Source organism: Pseudonaja textilis, chromosome 7, assembly GCF_049901715.1.
Source record: "Pseudonaja textilis isolate UNSWEBS1 chromosome 7, rPseTex1.2, whole genome shotgun sequence".
In the NCBI taxonomy this organism is placed as follows: Eukaryota; Metazoa; Chordata; class Lepidosauria; order Squamata; family Elapidae; genus Pseudonaja; species Pseudonaja textilis.
The window spans coordinates 32,401,833-32,420,950 of NC_141996.1; the positions used below are offsets into that span (position 1 = coordinate 32,401,833).

The following is a 19,118-nucleotide window of genomic DNA, read 5'->3' on the forward strand; positions in this document are numbered from 1 at the left end:
CTTTCAGGTGTGAAAATCTGGCCAGAATAAAATTGGGTCAGTCAGATTAGACAGACAGATAGATAGATAGATAGATAGATAGATAGATAGATAGATAGATAGATAGATAGACAGACAACAAGCAGATTCCAAAATATTTTAAGAATTTTTTTTAATCCAAATAGATTAGATTATATAAAAATCATGTGTCTATTAGCAATATGAAATGTCAGTTTAAAAAAAAAACAGTGAATAGATTTACTGATGACATTTTAGTTTGTTGAACTGATAGCTGCAATTTTGTCAAATTTTGATAAAATTACTAGTTTTCTTTATACAATATTTCCAGAGTGTAATTCTGTATTAAGAGATCCTTCTATAAAAATGAAATAAAAAACAAATATATCTTTACTTGGCACTGTAAATTCTGTAAGAATTCTGTCCATACATCAGGAAAGCTTTCAAGTTGGGAAACTACTGAACCAGGTTACAGATTGTTTTATTCATTAGTTACTGTGTCCTGTTTTACACTAACCAGTTTACAGACCATAATATATGACTACATATCACACCAAGCCCCATTTCCCAACTCACATTCCTTAATATAAACTCAGTCATAGTCAAAGTACAGAATTTTCTATTACAAGATGTAGCAACAAATCAGGAAAATTAGAACTACTAATTTGAATTTGGACAGGAGACAATCAGGGAAATACCAGTGATGTAAGCTAGAATGGTATCATAGAAATAACTGCTAGAATAACAATAGCTACATTTTGTTGTGAATTACTGTTTATTAAGAAAAAGCAATGTACAAAATTAGACATTGCCTATTTATAGAAGATATTTAAAAAAATCTTTTACTTATGTTTATATATCAGATGTTTCTGTTTAAAAATATTAGTGTGAATATAAATATTGCTTCAAATATGGAAGTTTTATATCACAAGAATATATCTCTACTCTCTTCCATTCAGCTTTCAAAAGATCTTTCTAACAATCATGATATATATCAGACTGAGGGATTGCTACATAGGTTATCATAAGTTTGAAAAAAAAATATTATAAATTAGATGGAGAAGAAAACAATTCTGAGAAACAAATTTATATATCAGAATAATATATTATTCAGGAGAGCACACTGAATTGTAGTGGGCACAGGGCAAGCAGGAGACCTTTTTTTTTTTTTTGAACTTCCAGATCTTAGAACTTTGCCCAATATATGAAGGCTCTTAAAAATTATAATGATAGTGAACCAAATGTTTAAACAAATTAAATGTTTTCATATAGTTTTAGTATCAATTATAATATTAAAATATTACTGAAGTTTCTCAAAACTTGATCCCAAGACTAATAATGTTTGATGAAATATAGATCATCTGAGTAAACAAATTTTAATGCACAATTTTCTAAATCTAGATTTAATCAATATATACTCTGTCATTTTGTATGGGGGAGGGGCATGTTCGCATGTCTGTAAAGCTATTTCCTGTACTCTCAAGTTTTATGTTACAGCACATGACCTTAGTAGCTTATTATCCCAGATCATCTAGTATCCAAGAAGAAACTTAAAACCATGTGCTACAAACTTTAAGATGTGCCAAAATATCTCAGCAAATTGCATGCGGCAGAGGTTTAAACCTAAAGACATATCTCATTGGAAATTTCTCTCAAATTAGATAAATGGTATGATTAGTAGAGGTAGTCCTCGACTTATGACCATAATTGAGCCCAAAGTTTCATTGCTAAGTGAGGCGTTTGTTAAGTGAATTTTGCCTCATTTTATGACTTTTCTTGCCATTTTTGTTAAATGAATCCCTTAAGTCCTTAATTTTTAGTTGAAAAATGATAAAAACAAGAATCTTTTAACTTTAAACTAAGTAACATTTTTTTTCATGTACACAGACCATGGGAAGGAAAAGAAAACATTTTGGACATCAAACAAATAAAAATCCCATTTAATTTTGTTGGCCGAATTCACAAATATTACAGGTGTTCAGATTAAGCCCTTGATTCCATATATCACACTAACTCATCAAAATGCTATCAATTATAAATTTTAATATTTCTGCTGCTTTGTGTTTTAAGATTTTAAACTGTTACTATGTCATAACATTGTGCAAATCCTTAAAAAAAAGCCCTTCTCAATTGAAATACAATGTGGCAAGGAGATCAAGAATTAATGTTAAGGTACACAGCTGTGTGTAAAAATTTTTTGTCTAGCTCAGAAAAAAAGATACCTAACTATTCTATGAATTTGGGATTGCAGGCTACCTCTTCTTTAACAATTAAAATAACCAGGAAAGTTAATTCAAATTATTTTCAAATCCATTTAAAAATATGGTTCCCAACTGGTAAACTTTTTCCAGACTCATGCACTCATGCAGCTGCTTTGGGAACTGCTCTTGACGATTTCCAGATATGTACACGCACAAATTGCTTGCAGATATAGTAAGTATAGTGATATAGCAGTCATGAGACAACCATGAGCCTAAAAAAATGGCATGGCTGCTTAAACCATTTGGGTTCATAAGCTTTTCTAAACGAAGAAATTTTTCGAAGAAATTTTTCAGCAGTAATATTTAATTATTATAATATGTCTTGAAATCTGAAGTAAACAGGCAAGATATAAATGTTTTAAATAAAAACTAAAACTGAAAAGCTAATAAGAGTTATCTAATATTATGCATTTAGAGAATAGCCAACTTTCATGAATGAAGTCTAATGTACTTGTCCCAGGATAATGTTGCAATATAGAATATGGATCAGTCATCGGGTAAAAGTAAACCATGGCCAACTCTTTTTAAAATGTTTTTACTTTGGGAAGTAAGACCATAATCAGAAGTCAAGAGGTTATGCAAGATGCCCCACATTCAATTTTTGGCATTTCTGGCCAAAAACATCAGAATAGAAAATAATGTGAAAGATTCAGGCTTTAATAGGCAAAGTCAGACTGTAAAACATTTTGAGCTGGTATAGACGGCTTATTATGTTATATTCAATGTAATATAACTAGAATTGCATACTTATGTCCTGTAATTTGCCAACATTTCAACTTATTGTATTTCACAGAATTATAGAGTAGAAAGAGTAACTGAGGTCACCATGTCCAGCTTCCAGGTTAATGTTGGAATCCAACAAAAGTTTATTTTTTAAAAAGAGTATAACCCATAACTTCAGCAGGTAATTGTTTTTACTCTTAACATTTTAATCTTAAAGTTTGTTCCTTTAAAATTGTACTAAACCACTATGAACTAAATGTAAAAGTGCAATTAAAAAATGCAGATTTGGAATTGACAATGACTTGGCAACTAAATAAAAAACTTTCCAGTCTTCACAGGTTTGAGTCAACAATAAATTTATACTAACATTTTAAATTCTGAACTGATTCTAAGAAAATAGGTTTTTATATATATATAAGGTTTTTATACACATATATTTCAATCTTGAGTTATTGCCACAATTTTGGTAATACTATATTTAAACAACTTTCATGAGGCACCAAAGTTGATAGCACATCAGGATTCAATTCCTGGGAAAAACTGTAACTACCTTGCCATACAACAGTAGGGGAATAATATAATGCATAAAACCCTATAAGGAACTTGTGTCTTTGTTAATCAATGCAAATTATTTAAACTGTTTATAGCAGGCCTATTTCTCATAAAGAATCCATGAACGTCTTCATGGAAACATGTACTATTAGACAGACTGGTAACCTTTTAAAAATGTTTTATAGGCTATGTTACATAGTTGTATGTATTTAGCATTTTCTACTTACACTTGTGATGTTTTATGAACACTACAATTAAAGCACATACATAAATCTATGTGTAAAATGTAATTTGCAAGGATTGAAAATGGGCCATTATACTAAGCTTATCACAAGTATTGCATACATAATTTTAAGAATATCTTCCATAACAATACATATTTTTGTTCAGAAAACATACTCTCATTTCCTTTTATATGTATTTCATAATACATGCTCTTACTGTAATAATCTACAAAATAAGTAATTCTAGTTTAAGACAGATGATATTTTAGTATGTTACTTTATCCTCCAAAGATGAATAATTTTTCAAGATTTGGTTACATAATATAATTTTATTGGGCCCTTACAACTGAGGATAATGTTTAAATTGTTGTTCATCTAGTCAAAATAATAAACCTGCTACTTTTTCAGCAAATTTGATTACATTCATGATTAACATTAAAACTGGATCTCAATCTGATTGCCTGAACTGAAGTTTCATTTTCAAGGAAACAGTACAACAACATATGTCAAAGTAGTATATATGAAACAAACTGCATATTAACAATTTTACAGTTGAAGAACTGTATATTTAAAGTATATTTAATATTCTTTTATACTAGAATAAACAGAGCTAAAGGCTGAATAAGCATGTACTATCTATAATGAACCTGAAAGCACACATGGTTTTGTTTAATCCATCAATAATTCCTGTGTACATATATTTTTGTTACAAATATAATTTACAGACTCACCACTTTATCCATTAATTTCCAAGTTTTTTCCACAGTCCTGCGATCAGCAGCTGCCTGCTTGGGGGGGCCAACTGCATCCTGAATAGCATCAATGAATCCCAGAATACGCCCTTTGCGGGGGTTTCCTCCTCGGCCACCTGGGTTCCGGCCATTGAGGGAATTGGCCATCTGGGATCTTAAATTTAGAAAAGAAAAAGAATGTAATGCTGTGATATTGTTGGTCTCTCTTGCCCAACTATAAAATATACCAACATTGATTTCACACAGTCACTCTATGGAAAAATATATGCAACCTATACTGGGAGTTTTAACTTTTGAGAGTGAAGAAGAACCAGAAAAACCTGATACTCTTTATCGAGAAAGAAATTTGATCAAATATCATTATCTGTTAATAGAGTACATCTTATGGAAATATAGTTTTAAAAATCATGCACATTGTTATTTTTTTCCATCTACCTCTTTTTATACCTTTAAAAATGTTATCAACCCACCCCTCAGTTTTTATGCTCACTTTTCCATGTTAAAACTTACACTTTCTCACAAATAATTCTTTTCACATATGGTTCACAAGGGACAAATACATCTGTCGAATAACAAAGGTTTTAACAGCCATATTATCAACCTCCCTCCCCCACCCAGCATCTGGTAGCAGAAGGGGGATGAAAAAAAAAAAGCAATTACATCTCTTCTCTTACACACCGTGTACATAATGGGACAAATACATTAAAAATACGTACAAGTCGGTGACTATACGCGATACTTGTCTGTGGGTACCGTTATAGTTTTTAAAAGTACCGAGAAAAGAAAATAAATTCCAGAATGGAAAGGGAAAGTTGCTTTTTTGTGAAATCCACAGAATCCAAGACGAGTTTCAAACAACCGTCAGCCTCCCTTGCTTTTCTCTGGCCGGCTTTGGAGAGGTCGAAGGTTAGGCAACTGTGTCCCCAAGAAGTGCCGCCTGGTGAGCTTTTCTGCCGCCTCACTGCGATCTCTTGTTTTCTCTTTTCCCTGCCTCCCCTCCGGGCACACAACAGCCCGCAGCGCAGTCCGTGTTATTAAATCCCAGCAGTTTTCCTGGTTCCGGTTTCTTGGTAAACGCTCTCCGTCCCTCGGAGCAGCCCGAGCAGCCAGCAGCACCACACGGCACGCCTTAAGCCTCCGCAGCGAGGCCGGCAGAGCCAAGAGCGATGGGACGCCTCTCCCCCAAGTCGTTGCGGCTGCTGGGGTTCCAGAAGAAAACATGGGTAGTTACTTCGCCACCGCGGGCCCGTTGCGGCGGCGGCGGCGGCGGCAGCAAAAACGGCAGCGGCAGCAGCGCTGTTCTCGCCCGCTCTTGCTCCTGGTTCGGCGGCGCGCGGGTAAGGGGCGTGTGGGGGCGGGCTGCGAGGGCGGAGCTAAGGAAAGGCAGGGAAAGGCGGCGGCGGCCGGCGGCGGCGAGACCCGCTGCAACCCAAACGGCGGGCGAGTTGCCTTGGATGGTTCTCGCCGTTCGGAATCCTGGGATAAGAAACCCGGGCACGCTGCCCGCGAGTTGAAAATGGCTCGCGCCGGCCCTCCACTCCACCACCACTCCCGTTCTAACGGTATTGGGATTCCCTTGCCAGATGTTGCCCAATGAAACGTGAGCGCGCGACGGGGAAGCGGACGGCGGGGGCGGGGCGGAGAGAGGGAGAACTGGATTGAAACAAAAACGCTGAAAGGACTCACATTCACAGACCACAAAGAAACGAGACTTCGCGAAGGGAAAGGGCAAGAGAGGCACAGAACTCCTTTTCTTAGGTCTCCCTACTTAAAGGGAAATGCAGGGCAGCGCTGGCAGCGTGTTGGTCCTCCGGAGCCTGATTGATAAAGTAAAAGACCAATGGGAGCTCGGGGAAGGACTTCCGGCTCTGCGCTCTCCTCCTACTCTAACTGTGATTTCATGAATCAGTTGAAAAGGTGAAGTGGTGGGCGACTTCGGGACTTCTGCAGAACATCTGTAAAGGGGCCGGAAGTAACCCTTACGGAAAAGAGACTGAAACGACTTTTTTTGAGGGGGGGGATGACTTGCATAAGTAAATAGCTATTGATTACGACCGTGGGGAGATGCTTATATAGTCATTAAGGGAAATGGTACTCGTAATCCTAATCTTGATGTATTTAATCGTCCTATATTGCCTCACTCCCCCACCAGCGCGTGCATGGGCTTGTAAACCAATATTTAGAATAATGTGTCGTGTTGTCTGTGGAATTGGTAATCTGATAACACTGGAAACAAGATATTTTTGAACTCCACAGCACTTAAATTTTGACTAGACCTAAAAAAGACAGCATTGCATGAATGTTGAGAATTATGTCTACGCAATTCAAAGCTTTCCTCGTCCCCATCGCATAGAATTCAGCATCACAGTATTTTAATTTACAGCATGTAATTTAAACTACATGTATATTGCCATAAATTGCAAATTTATGTAAGAGCATCCACAGCAGTAAACACAAATTGCTGGTATATAAGATCAATAGCAAGTAGCAATAGCAATAGCACTTAGATTTATATACTGCTTTATAGCTCTCTCTAAGTGGTTTACAGAGTTGACATATTGCCCCCAACAATCTGGATCCTCATTTTATCAACCTCAGGGAAGGATGAAAGGCGGAGTCAACCTTGAGCAGGTCAGAATTGAATTCCTGGAGCGAGCAGTGAGTTAGCCCTGCAGTGCTGCATTCTAACCATTGCGCTACCATGGCTCTTGTAGGCTGTTGACATGTCCTATGCACACATAAATGTCCCTGAATATATGTTTCATGGCAGTATGTGGGTTTTTTCCAGTTTATATAGAGTTCACACAACAGATTTATGCACAGTCCTTCAACCAAGTGGATAAAAAGTAACTCATTCCAGGAATTTATTTTTACAATTATAAATCTGGACTTCCAGGATCTTATGTAGATGAAAGCAGCATCTCTAGCTACAGTACCTGACTTAAGGTATCCAAGCAGCTAGAACGCCTGAACCCGACATCATAACCTTTTGCTGCTAGATAGACAGTCATATTGATCTTCTATATTTGATATTCCCCACCTTTATCTCTGCTTACCTGTGTGGCTTGAACACTAACATTGAAAATGCCAAAGAATAGTATGCCCACAGTTTCCTTAATGTTAACCAGCTTTCCCTTCCCCTTTCTTTTTCCTTTTTCCGATAAAATCAAGAGAAAAACTTAGTTTTGTAGCTTTTACCATTTACAGGTAGTTCTCAGGTCATTAAACAAGGATCTCATATAATCATATCTTCCAAGTTCTGCCAATTTCCCCATTGACTTTGCTTATGGGAACCCAGCAGAAATCACAATTATATGATTGCAGCTAGAACCATGGTGGCACAGTGGTTAGAATGCAGTACTGCAGGTCTAACTCACTGCTTACTCCAGTTCGATTCTGAGCGGGTCAAGGTTGACTCAGCCTTCTATCCTTCAGATGTTGGTAAAATGAGGATCCAGATTATTGGGGGCAATATGCTGATGCTGTAAACCGCTTAGGGCTGAATGCTATTGCTATTTTGAGTTGGGCACTAAATGCTCAGAATGCAATCATATACTAGCAATAGCACTTAGACTTACCGTACATACTGCTTCACAGTGCCTTACAATCCTCTCTAGGTAGTTTACAGAGTCAGCATATTGCCCCTAACGGTCTGGGTCTTCAGAGGGACCTTGCAACAGCCTCAACTCCTAGGACTAATCTTAATTCCCCTTCATTTAGAACCATTGTAACTTTGAGTGATCACTGAATGAATGATCATAAAGCAAAAACTAACTGTATAAAGTCTGTATAATAAATAATAAGTCTGAAGACAGAAGGAATAACCCACTTCAGGAAGCACTATAGAATAAATAAATGCAGTAGTTTGTTCCAAGTACTGAAATATCTTATATGGCCCTGCTTAGAGTTGATAGATTTCACTGTAACTTTAGGTAGGCATAAGGACTTTCTATCCAATGTTCATGTAAATATATAATTTGTTCCAAAATTAATGCCCCTTATACTGTATAGGTATTCTTCCTTGCATTAAAGTAATAAGACTGATTAAGTTAGTTTATTCTTTATCTTAGATTTCATCAGTATTACAGACAAAAGTTGTTTTCTCATACGGGAGCAGTCTATAAAGAACAGTTAGATGAACAACTGTTCAACTAAAGTTTAATGTCAGCGTTTAAGTTAATTTTAATTTATCATATTATAAAAATGCATAAGTTTAGGTTCAAAACCACTTTTCCCCTGAGGAAATCTATTTGTTTTCATTGCCATGTCACTTTTTAAATAATTTTATTTCAGCCGCTAAAACAGGTGCTGCAGTTCTAACTAAAATGTAACAGTATTCTAATGCCTTAAAACCACTTCTTTTATTACTTAATTCTATATTACAGAACATTAAATCATTCTGATTATATTCAAAACTCATTGAAATATATCTTTTCAGTTTTTCTAACAAATTTGGGTTTTTTTTCCATATTAGAAAATAGGACTTCTAATCATATTGACTTTTTATGAGTAGTAAAATTGTGTGGTTTGCAAAATACCATTTTCACTTTTAAGAAAGAGGAGCTCAAATAATTGTTCGTTTCATTTGTAAGAATTATTAGCATAAGGCCTGTCCTTGCTACAAGCTTTTGACTATTTATTGCCGGCTTAAGTTGATGGTTGTTTAATTGTCTGGCAGTTGAGGAGAATTATTTTGTTTTTAATTTAAGATAGACAAATTAGACTTGGATTAGACATAGGACACAAGAAGGGCTAAAAATCCATTTGAATGAACTAATTTCAAAAGTTTAAGTGAAGAATACTTACTCTTAGTAAAGTGTGATTTTCTTTATGACAATATCCTACAAATAAGAAAGTAAATACTGTAGCTTGCTAGACAAAAAGTGTCAGAATAGATTGCTTTGTAGTCATTCATTGTTTTTTTCATTTTTGCCTTCTACTGCCAGCTGTTTCAAGAACAGAAGAAGGTCTTGGCAGACAAACTTGATCTTTGTTATTTCAGCTATACAGGTATTATCAGTATAGTCTTGTACACCCCTGCTAGACCAAATTCAGCCATCTCAGAAGAAAAAAGTGTGACAGGAAGATAGGAAGAGAATTGATTCATTTGATGTTGAAGCTGTTTCTCCAGTTGCAGAAAAGGATGTCCAACTGATTCCATAATCTTGATATTACAGGCTACCCATGTAGTAAAATTTTGGAAGAATTCTTCCTAACATTATCACTTCCAGTGATATGATTTGAAATTCAGACTCTTCTAACCAATGTAAATGTATTTGAGAGTATTAATATGTGTAGTAATTGTATTTACAATAGAAGCATTTATAATAGTGCAAGCTACTTTCTCATCTCTGAGATTCTAAAACTGCAGATGCATTTAGTCTTTTAGTAGTCTTCTGATCCTCAGAAAAGTGATTTGTATTGCTTTACAGGACAGTAATATAGAATAAAGATGGCATACTTGAAATTATTATTGTGAGGAATATAACATAGATAAATGGATCTGGCTGTAAAAATTAAACTGAGGGAATATGTACTTTAACCAATTAAATTATATAATAGGCATAGTGCTTTTGGCACAGTACAGTTAATTTTAGACAATCTTGTTGCATTCTTAATTAAATTTTACAAAGGGACTTTATCTTTAGAAGATAAGATTATGAATATTTTTGAGGCCTTATATTTTTAAGAATTGCTAGGGAAAATACAGGTAATAAATTTTGTTCTTATCACCTTGTAAGGTACAGGCATTGGTGTATTTTAGGAAAGATTTTTTTTAAATGAATGAATGAATGCCAGTAAAGTAGTTCTAGGCTGTCTTAATACCCTACATAAATGTGTATATACTAGAACATTACATTAAACTGTAAACTAGAAAGCATTCCCTGTAATTAGGAAAAATGAAAACCATAAATACAGTACTGAAAATTTCTAGGATTTAAATATACTTTTCTTTGCACTTATTCTATTGCATTTATATATGTTGAAACAGGATACAGTCAGAAAAATTAAAAAGACTTCCATAATTTAGAATAATTTGGAGGGTGAAATATTGATTAAACAGTCTTGGGTCTCTTATTACTGGAGGGAAGAACCTGCTGGATAGACAAGAAGCAACTGCTTGCACTTTGGAACATTGATCTGAATCTTTCACAGAATATTTTCTGACTAATAGGAAGATGAAGATCTTGAAGCACTTTTCAAACTCATGAATCATTCTAAAAATTGCAATACACACACATACACATGCACACGTACTTATTGTCACATTAAGCTGAGCTCAGAAGGGCTTTAGGAACAACACCACAGAGAAAGACACCAGTTTCTAATATATGACAGTCATCAGGGATGCAAGGTACCAATCAGAGCACAGTTCAGATTGGCTACAGGGAAGCCTATAACTCAATCCTGCACACATGAACAGTTGATATTATACAAAGTGAACAGGATCCTAAGGACCACCCTCAAGAAATCAATGGGACTTTGGAACACTGGACAATCAACTTAAATGAACTCAAGACAGCTTGCACAAGTAGTTAACAAGTGTAGAACAAGGTAATAGGACAAGGTGATATGCTATCTCTGCTGTTGTTCAGCACAGGCTTGAACCTCTGCAGCCATATTATCACAAGGTTAGAATACAGAACTACCATTAGCCACATTGTCTTTATGGATGAGATCAAGCTGTATGCTGAGTGAACAAGACATTCATTTGCTGATTCACCTGATATGGATCTACAGTGAGGACATTGGCAAGTAACTTGGATTGAACAAATGTAGACAGGTAGGTAGTTAAAAGAGGGAAGGTATTTAAGACTCATAGGATGGAACTACCTTAGTATACAATACAGCACACAGATCTTGGTATGCCACACTCATATGACAATCAGGACAATGCAAGACATTACAGGACATTACAGGTCCTAAAAAGCCAGCTCAGTGGGGAAAACAAGATCTGTAGTGACTAGCACTGAGGTTACCTAGTTTGGGTAATGAAACCTCTGCAAGAAAACAACCAAGCACAGAGAGCTTCAAGCATCCATCATTTCAATCCTGAGCTACAAATATTCTCCTTTATAAGATCCTCACTATCAACTCATACACCTTGCAATTTATCAGATACCCTACTAGTACTGTGAGCTCCAAAGGAGGACATGTAGACTACCGATGTAAAGACTCCAAAGCTCCTCGCAATTGGTGGAATTAAAAATAATACTACCAGCTCTGTGGGTGTGGCTTGGTGGGTGTGGCAGAGGAAGGATACTGTAAATCTCTAGCCCTGCTCCACTCCTGGGGAAGGTTACTGCAAAATCTCCATTCCCACCCCACTCCAGGGAAGGATACTGTAAAATCCCCATTCACTCCCCACTCCACGGGAAGGATACTGTAAAATCTCCATTCCCTCCCCACTCCTGGGGGAAGGTTACTGCAAAACGCCATTCCCTCTCTACCCCACTTAACCTATTTCCAGCTCTGTTCTCCTGTGCAGGGCAACCAAAGAAGACCCAGCCAATCAGATGGGACTCGGGAGACAGAATAGATGGGGGTGGGGCCAGTCAGAGGAAGTATTTGCCGGTTCTCCGGACTACTCAAAATTTCTGATACTGTTTCTCCAGAACTGGTCAGAACCTGCTGAATATCACCTCTGCTCACAACGTTCAGAGATTTCCATGCCAACTCCAAAACCAGAGGCTGTACACCAGTTGGAAAGAAGATGGGCAGAGTTATTGTCAAAGCCACTGTCCTGATTGAACCCCAGAATACCCGTGAGTTCACCACAAAGTTGCTTTGAGTTCTGAGAGAATGCCTGAGGCAGCAAGAAACATGGAAAAAAGAACAAGCAGAGGAAGTACTGTGCCAAGGCAAGACCCTGAATGGAAACTGTTAAGAACTCTCACAACCAGTTCTCTGAACAAATATAAGAGGAACATTTAGAGCTCTATACCTAGAACTCACTGAGCCAAATAACAGGGGCCCGAGATTTTGCCATATTAAACACCTGCTGAAACTGAATGTGGCATAGAGACTATCAACAGCATATTGGTTAAACATCAGATTTTATCCTATAGGCTCATTATCTCTCATTTTGGACAAAAGCAGTACAGCAGAAAACTAAGACTATCTGGAGTGCCTGTATATTCTTATTAACTTGACTTCGTTCAGGCCAAAAAACTAGTGATGCAAAGATTGGATGACATTGAATATCAGTCTGATATTCATGGTCTCAGAATCCTAGAAGTATGCTAGATATAGGATGCTATAAACCTACAAGATACTAAAAGTAGCACCACATATAACATCCTTCTATCTGGCAAGTATTGCCAATATTCATCTAGCTCAGCATACTTACCTGTACTGGGGAAATTGATACAATTCAACATCTCTCTCTTTTTTTTAACTAGAACCTTTATATAGACCTCAAAAAGGACATTGTGACCTGTCTTTTACTAAGTGCACCTGGGAGAATGGATAATTTTTATGCCTATTCTGAGAGTCAAACTACAAAATCACATGGTAGGCAAATGTTTAGTTACAGTAGTTAAAACAAAGTGACAACTCACTTCAAATGTAGCTTGACAATCCTTTCTTTTAATTATTTGATTTAATCTGGTCGTAATCTATTGACAATCTTTGATAATAAATAAATGATTTAATTTAAATAAGTAATATCATGCTCTGTGCAATTCAGAGCAGCGGTGTATCTGCTAATTTTATTAAAATAGCATTGCAAAATAAAAAACAAATAGAGAAACCAATTCCTAACATTCTTTTTTCTTATCTTTTTAGCTTGATGTGGGAGAGCTATAAAAAGTTAAATGTTCTACAGTATTATGTCTTCAGCTTGTTTCTGAAGAATGGCAAAGATAAAAGCACTAAGATGTCACTGTGTGCAGAGTAAATAAAATGGTTTAGTTTGAGCTTGACCCTGTATGAATGTATCGATGTAACATTTTTGCTAGAAGGGCAGAAATAATTGGCACTAGCTTCATCATGGATCAGTTTGCGACTTCTAGTATTGCCTACAATCCTGTACTCCCTGCAGATCTTCAATCCGTGTAATGGCTTAGCATAATCATACATAGTTTCTAAACCAAACAATGTCAGCCAGATGTTACTACCTGCTAAATAATTGTGCAAAAAATTATATGGAAACCAATACTTTGTATTTTTATGATTGTTTTTTTAAGGTATTCACAATATTTTGGCTGTGGGAAAAGAAATCGTGCTGCATTAGATTTGATTCAGCAAAAATAGTTTGTAAACTATTAGAAGGTTAAGGTCAAGATTTTGAACATGCATTTGTATCTGTCTAGTACTTAGGGCACAAGATGGCTTCCTCGCTTACAGTAAAATAATTGCCAGAAATAATTCTGTCCACTCTTTTCCCTTGGAATGAAAACTCATCTGAAGCCTTAAGTGTCTTCTGGGAGGAGAGGGGTGAAAGCAAGAGAATGCAAAATTATATGTCTATAGTCACAGTTCCCTATAACCTACAACATTTTATTGTTTATTCTTGAGTCTCCTTCTTTCATGCAGCTTGACTTTTCCATGAATCAACATGTTCTGCTCATCTTTATTAATCTATTTATGTTAAGTGGATCCTAAAATACATGCTGATAAAAGTTGATAATTTGTCATGCCTTCATGGCAGCCAAAATTTAAGTCTCGTCATGTCTCTTAATAGGGTTGGTCTCTTTCAGTTCTGCTTCCTCTACTAAAAACTGTTTATGCCTTTCTGTTGTCATACCTGTATAGTGGCTCAGGAATCAATAGTAGAAAAACTGAAGTTCTCTACTTATTTACCAGAATGACTATGAGTATAAATACCAAGTACCTTTTCTATATTCTTTCCCATTATTAAAAACATTGCTATAATGATTATTTTTAGTGGTACAGAGTTGCCCTGAAAGAGTGATCTTGCAAAGTTGTAAGATATGTGAAATCTAAGTGCTGTTGCATTAATTATTTGCTGTTGCATATCCCCACTGCATGATGTTTATTGAACAGTAGGAAGTGTCAATAAAAGAGAGTATTTGTAACTCTGGATTAAATTGTGAGATCCTTGGTGGTCTCTGAGCTTGGGAGTTTGTTTGCAAATGTTTCATTACCAAACTAGATAACATCATCAGTGCAGTGCATCTTGCAGAAACACCACTGAGCTCAAACAACACCAAGGATCCCACAATAAGTTTAACTTAAAGGTGGTTTGTAACAATATATATGAAAACATAGTTTTTGAGACAAATCTGGCAAAACCTTCACATCAAAATATCAAGCGTATGATTGTAATTATCATCCTTCTAAGTATATCATTTACATTTCTTGAAAAATGAAGTAGTTTAGAAGTTTGTAGATTGTGTGTGTAGTGTCTCTTGATTGAATGTACTAAACTATTTATAGATTTTCTAGCAAAAATAATAAATATGCTGGGAATAAGTAACCAGTGTGTACATTTTAAATTAAAGATTTGAAACCTGGTAATTATTGTATGACCACTGATTGTATTTTACATTTTGAAGATGGTTAAAAGATACAAAGTTGTGGACCACATTATACATGTGGGTGGGATAGCTTTGGGGAGTTTCTTTGGAACATATGCCTCTTTCAAAACATATATTACAATTTTCAATTTAATTTTCCCATAGAAACTTCAAAAAAAAAATAGTAATCAGAATCAAAGGTATTCCAAGGATCACTGTGAATTCCATGTTCCCCTGAGCATGCAGGCTGTTTATACTGGACTAATTATCTATCTATGCCTGTCCATCCATCCACATATTTATATGTAAAATTACATAACCCTGTTGGAATCTGATTCCAAGGGACAGGTAGAGAGGTGGAACAGGTGACAGGGAGTGGGAGTGTGACTCTGGTGGCTGTGGAGGAAACTGGGGAAGGGCACAGTCCAGCTGGGTATTCAGAGGAAGACCCAGGCCCACCCCATCCCCTTCATCCTAGGGCACGCAGGGGGGAATGGATAAGGGAACAATATGGGTTACGGGGGAGAAAAAGGCCCTGGTTCCCTTCATTAGCTGCAGCTGGGAAAACAGGATAAAGAGGGTGTTTGTGCACAGCTCCTTGTTGGAAGCAAAGCATGAATTATTTTGGTTAGTCAAGTCTTATCTGAGTACTGCCGTCCTCCCAATTGCAGAGGTGGTGTTCAGCAGGTTCTGACCAGTTCTGGAGAACTGGTAGCAGAAATTTTGAGTAGTTCAGAAAACCAGCAAATACCACCTCTGACTGGAGATTTTACAGTATCCTTCCCCTGCCATGCCCACTAAGCCACGCTCACAAACCAGTAGTAAATTTTTTTGAATCCCATCACTGTCCAACTGTGTGTGTTTTGTTATATTTTGAAGTCTTCAATTCCTTATCCTTCCCTGTCTTCTTAATTGCTGCAGCATAGTTTGTGTTGGTTTTTATTTATAATTTATATGTGCTTTGGATTTGTACGGAATTACTTCCCTTTAAAAACTGTTCTTTGAGAGTTTTTTTTCCAGCCAATGATAACTGGACATTGGGGGACAAGTTGGAGGTATTAAAGGGACTTTACCTATTTTTGTGACTTTGTTGCTTTTGTGCCACACCCCGGGTTATCACACATTGCTCTATAAGAAAAAGCAGCAGAACCATGTGTTTTGGTGATCTCATCTGAGTCCTTGAATCTCCACTGTAGTCATGGGAATGACAAAAAGCCAACAGAATTTAGAAACCCATGGCCTTGGGTTGTAAGACCAGCAATTTTATGTTACATTATCACAACATAAGTGAAAGTTTGGCTAGGCCCATCCCAGTATATGGCAAAGGACAAGAGGCATTTCACATTTGGAAGGCCTCCTGGATTGAAATTGGCTATAATTTAAATACAGTACTAGCAATGAAGCTGTTTTTTGCCAAATCTGAAGGTGAATGATTAATTTTTGTCTTCTGGGACAGATGAATAGTTGTGCTGGGCTGAATGGTAACAGCGGAGACATTGCCATTGTTGTCCTCCTTTACTTCTGCCTCTGTTACTCACCATGGCTTATTCATTCTGCGAAAAATAGGGCTGCCTGGAATAAGCAAGAGTGAGTTGGGGAGCTATATCAATTTTTTAAATAAATAAATATTATATTTTTTGAATGTGAAACTGAGATCAGGGTTTTGTCTTGCATTTATTAATTCCTAAGCCAATAAAGGAGCACTTCCAACTTATCACTAGTATAGGTGTATTAATTCAAAAATTGACAACCTCCTCAAATCATGACTGTTTTAGCAAAGAAGTGGCAAGGCTAGCAAAGAAATGGCAAAAAGACACAGTATCTGGAAGCTTGTTGCAGTGAAAATTACCAACCTCTGGCTTTGCTTGTTCTGTTTCTCCAATGCACCACTGCCACCACATTCTAGGTGCTGGCCATGCAGGCTCATCCCATTGACTGCTGTACCGCTTTGCTTGGATTTCCTTAGGCAAGTGTCTCCAGTGCAGCAGGCTCAATGGGGTGGACCTGCATGGCCGGTGCCTAGAATGTGGCCATGGTGGCGCATTGGAGAAGCAGAGCAAGCAAAGCTGGAGGTCAGTAATTTTCACTACAACAAGCCTCCAGATGCTGTGTCTTTTTTTGATGCGGCTGGAGTCCAGCCACACTGGAGAAAAAAAACATGGCAGCTGCAGGCTTTCATGACAAGGGTGACGTGGGCTGGCAGGGAGTCCAGTGACAACAATGGCTCAGTTATGGCCGTGGGATGATGAAAGAGGCGGTCGTGGGGGAGGAAATGGGGAGATTAAGGGTCAGGGCCTCTGAAAGGGGAAATGGGGTGATGCATGTGATTGGTGAAGGGAGAGCAGGCAGTATGCAGGATTAGCCCAGGCCTTTGACAGAGTAGGCCAGGTCTGCCTGGGCAGAAAATAAGTAGATACGTTAGGGAAGGGATAGAAAGAGAGGGAAAGATAAGGAAAGAGAGAAAGAGAGAGAAAACAGAGAGAGGGAAAGAGAGAGAAGGAACAGACAAGAAAGTAAAGAAAGAAAAGGAAAAGAAAGAAAAAGGGAGAGAAAGGAAGAAAAGGGATAGAGAAAGAAAGGGGGTGGAAGGAAGGAACAGAAAGAAAGATGTAGAGGGAAAGAGAGAAAGAAAGAGGAAAAGAGAAAAAGAAAGGAAGAGGGAGGGAGGAGAAACTGAATGGAGGAAGGGAGGGAGAGAAAGAGAGGAAGCGAGGAAGAGAGAAGGAAGAGACAAGAAAGAAAAGAAAGAAAAGGGAAAGAAAGAAAAGGGGAGAGAGGAAGAGAAAGAAAGAAAAGGGATAGGCAAAGAAATGGGGGAATGGAAGGAAAGGCAGAAAGAAAGAGGGAGAGGGAAAGAGAAAGAAAGAGGAAAAGAGAGAGAAGGAAAGGAAGAGGGAGGAAGGAGAAAGTGAATGAATGGAGGGAGGGAAAGAAAGAGAGATAAAGAGAAGGAAGAGACAAGAAAGAAAAGAAAGAAAAGGGAAAGAAAGGAAAAGAGAGGAAGAGAAAGGAAGAAAAGGGATAGGCAAAGAAAGGGGAGATGGAAGGAAGGGCAGAAAGAAAGAAAGAATGAATGAAAGAAAGAAAAAAGGAAGGAAGGAAAGAAAGAAAGAAAAAAGAAAAAAAGGGAGGAGAAAGTGAATGAGATATATGGATGGATGGATAGATACATGGAAGGAGGGAGAGAGGGAGAGAGAAAAAAAAGAAAGGAAGGACACAAACCCTGGCTTCAGAAGACTCTTTGAAACAGCACAGCAATCTACGGCTGGCCTGCAAGGGATCTCGGACGTCATATTCTAATCCAACCCCCTGCTCCAGCTGGGTTAGAAGGGTGGGTGTGGGTGCGTGGCTGTCAAAACTCCAAAAATAGCTCAAGTAACTCTGGGGAGGTCAGTCATAAATTAGAACACTTGCTAAGCAACCAGCCATTAAGCGAGGTCCACTTGTATTTGATTTGCCAGTCACATGGCCACCTGGCCACACCCGCCCAGTCACATGACCACCAAGCCACACCCAGCTGGTCGTACAACCCCCCAAACCATGCCCAGCTGGTTACATGACCACCAAGCCACGCCCATCCAGTCACATGACCACCAAGCCACACCCACAAATTAAGTCACGCCCACAGAATCAGTTGTTTAAAATTTTGAATCCCACCTCTGAAAATACCACTGTTCATTTAAGAATGTGTGGTCTTGCGTTAACCATTTTCTTTGTGATACTATTGTGAGTGTCGGGTTTCACACTGCTATACTAGGTTTATCTGAAAAACAAAACGGAGAAAAACAGATTAGACTAACTACTTCTGCAAGTATATTTTGGACTGATATTCTGGCAACTCATAGTTTCAAACACCGCATAACACTTACAACATTGGACTATGAACAAGTAAATTTAAATACTTACCGTAAGTGTCCATGATCTTTTGCTAAGGGGCTTTCCCCTTTTCAGTTGAATTAGCCTTGTTAATGTCAACGGAAGTAAGAACTGTAACCACAGGCAATGTGTCTTTGCAGTTGTCAAATCTCCCTTTTCTTAATTCTGCAAATATGAAACTTATAACCTTTTAAGAATCTTTCCTTATTCCAATATTTCTATCACACATTTTTATATTTATGCACTGTGTAT

At 37.4% G+C, this 19,118-nt stretch overlaps 1 protein-coding gene and 1 long non-coding RNA gene across 7 annotated transcripts in view; one reads left to right on the plus strand and one right to left on the minus strand.

Annotated features, from left to right (window-relative positions):
* The window catches only part of CBLB (Cbl proto-oncogene B), a 79,134-nt gene extending 72,806 nt beyond the window's left edge, over positions 1–6,328 (minus strand). For 4 of the 6 annotated variants that reach the window (XR_015744313.1, XM_087937378.1, XM_087937377.1 and 1 more), the window contains exons 1-2: positions 5,226–5,889; positions 4,489–4,663 (exon numbers count right to left, since the gene is read on the minus strand). Coding sequence is in view for 4 of the 6 variants with exons in the window: in XM_087937377.1 (XP_087793503.1) it covers positions 4,489–4,656 (168 nt within the window). In the remaining 2 variants the exon portion in view is untranslated. Of the gene's footprint in view, positions 1–4,488; positions 4,664–5,221; positions 5,890–6,195 lie in introns of those variants that run through there. The other 2 variants (XM_087937376.1, XM_087937375.1) reach the window with 2 other exon arrangements.
* On the plus strand, positions 5,975–18,837 carry LOC148125297 (uncharacterized). Its single transcript, XR_015744315.1, has 3 exons — positions 5,975–6,109; positions 12,126–13,023; positions 13,297–18,837. It is a non-coding gene; the product is annotated as an uncharacterized LOC148125297 (long non-coding RNA).
* The last annotated feature ends 281 nt before the right edge of the window (positions 18,838–19,118 follow it).